Source organism: Octopus bimaculoides, chromosome 18 (genome assembly GCF_001194135.2).
Source record: "Octopus bimaculoides isolate UCB-OBI-ISO-001 chromosome 18, ASM119413v2, whole genome shotgun sequence".
NCBI classification, from domain to species: Eukaryota; Metazoa; Mollusca; class Cephalopoda; order Octopoda; family Octopodidae; genus Octopus; species Octopus bimaculoides.
The window spans coordinates 39,483,023-39,484,528 of record NC_068998.1 but is presented as its reverse complement, the minus strand read 5'-3'; the positions used below and the strand labels follow the sequence as shown (position 1 = coordinate 39,484,528).

At 37.1% G+C, this 1,506-nt stretch overlaps 1 protein-coding gene across 1 annotated transcript in view; it reads left to right on the top strand.

Moving 5' to 3' along the window:
• The window catches only part of LOC106884071 (serine/threonine-protein kinase Nek10), a gene marked incomplete at its 3' end in the record, with an annotated part of 42,567 nt that overhangs the window by 18,907 nt on the left and 22,154 nt on the right, over positions 1 to 1,506 (top strand). Inside the window, exon 15 of the mRNA XM_014935289.2 lies at positions 727 to 875. Within this exon, the coding sequence (XP_014790775.2) occupies positions 727 to 875 (149 nt within the window). The remainder of the gene's footprint in view (positions 1 to 726; positions 876 to 1,506) is intronic.

Sequence of the window (1,506 nt, the reverse complement as noted above, 5' to 3'; positions counted from 1 at the left end):
ACACCAGGCAAAATGCTTAGTGATATTTCATCTGCTGCTACATTCTGAGTTCAAATTCTGCCAAAGTCAGCTTTGCCTTTCACCCTTTCAGGGTTGATAAAATAAGTACCAGTGAAACACTGGGGTTGATGTAATCAACTAACCCCCTCCCCCAAAATTCCAGGCCTTGTGTCTTTAGCAGAAAGGATTATTATTATTATTATTTTTTTTATTAAAGTGAAATATTGGAAGAATCAATAGAACATTGGAAAAATCCCTCTGGCTCAGAATGTAAAACATTCTGAGTCAAATACCACTGATGTCAACTTTGACTTTCCTCTCTCTCTGGTGTTGATAAAATAAAGTGTCAGTCAAGTACTGAGGGCCATGGTATTGACTAAGCCCCCTCCCCTCAAAATTTCACTGGTTTTGTACCTAAATTAGAAACAATTATTAATGTGCAGACAAAATCATTAGAACACTGAAAATATACATGATGATGGATTTTTTTTCTTTAAATTCTGAGTTGAAATCCCATCAAGGTCAAATTTGCCTTTCATCCTTTCAGAGCCAATGAAATAATGTATCAGTCGAGAACTGGAGTTGATGTAATCAAATAAATTTCCTCCCCACAAAATGTCAGGTCATGTACTTAAATTGGAAGTAATCCTTGTTATACTTACTTTGTTGTACACCTAATTTAAAAATTCCATTCAAGTGTTATGCAACTGCTTCTTGTATTTGCAGCCTGTTGTGCAGCTTTGACGGAGTTGGTGCTTGATGATACCAATGCGCATCAAATAGTATTGGCCAATGGAATCTACATATTGGGTCAGCTGATCTTGCCTCGGCCAATGAATGATAGAAGGAAGGATTTGGCTATTGGTATACTACAGGTTTGTGGTTGTACTCTCCTTCTCTCCTTTCTCCTCCCCCTCTCTTTCATAACTTCTTTGACTTCTCTTGTCTTGTTGATATTTGATGAAATTCTATGTCCTTTGGAGTTTTGCACTAGATTGGGTTTGGGATTATCATAGCATTCCTCTTCTGTCTGTAGAGCATTAAAAGTTAATTTGAGACCCTCAAATTTATTGGTTTTAGATGGCAGTTTTTATAACATTTTACTCTATTTAGGGGACTTTCCTTTGTACATCTTTACTCAAATTGACTCCCTAGAACACTCACACATACACACATACACACACACAATGGCTTTGTTTCAGTTTCCATACACCAAATACACTCACAAAGCTTTGTTTGGCCTGAAGCTACAGTTGATAACACTTGCCTAAGATGCCACACTGTGGGACTGGACTCAAAAATTATGTGCTTGCAAAGCAAAATTCTTAACCACACAGCCACACCTTGATTATATATATATATATATATATATATATATATAATTAGATTGGAGCCTGGTGTTGCCATCCGGTTTCACCAGTCCTCAGTCAAATCGTCCAACCCATGCTAGCATGGAAAGCGGACGTTAAACGATGATGATGATGATGATGATGATGATGATGATGA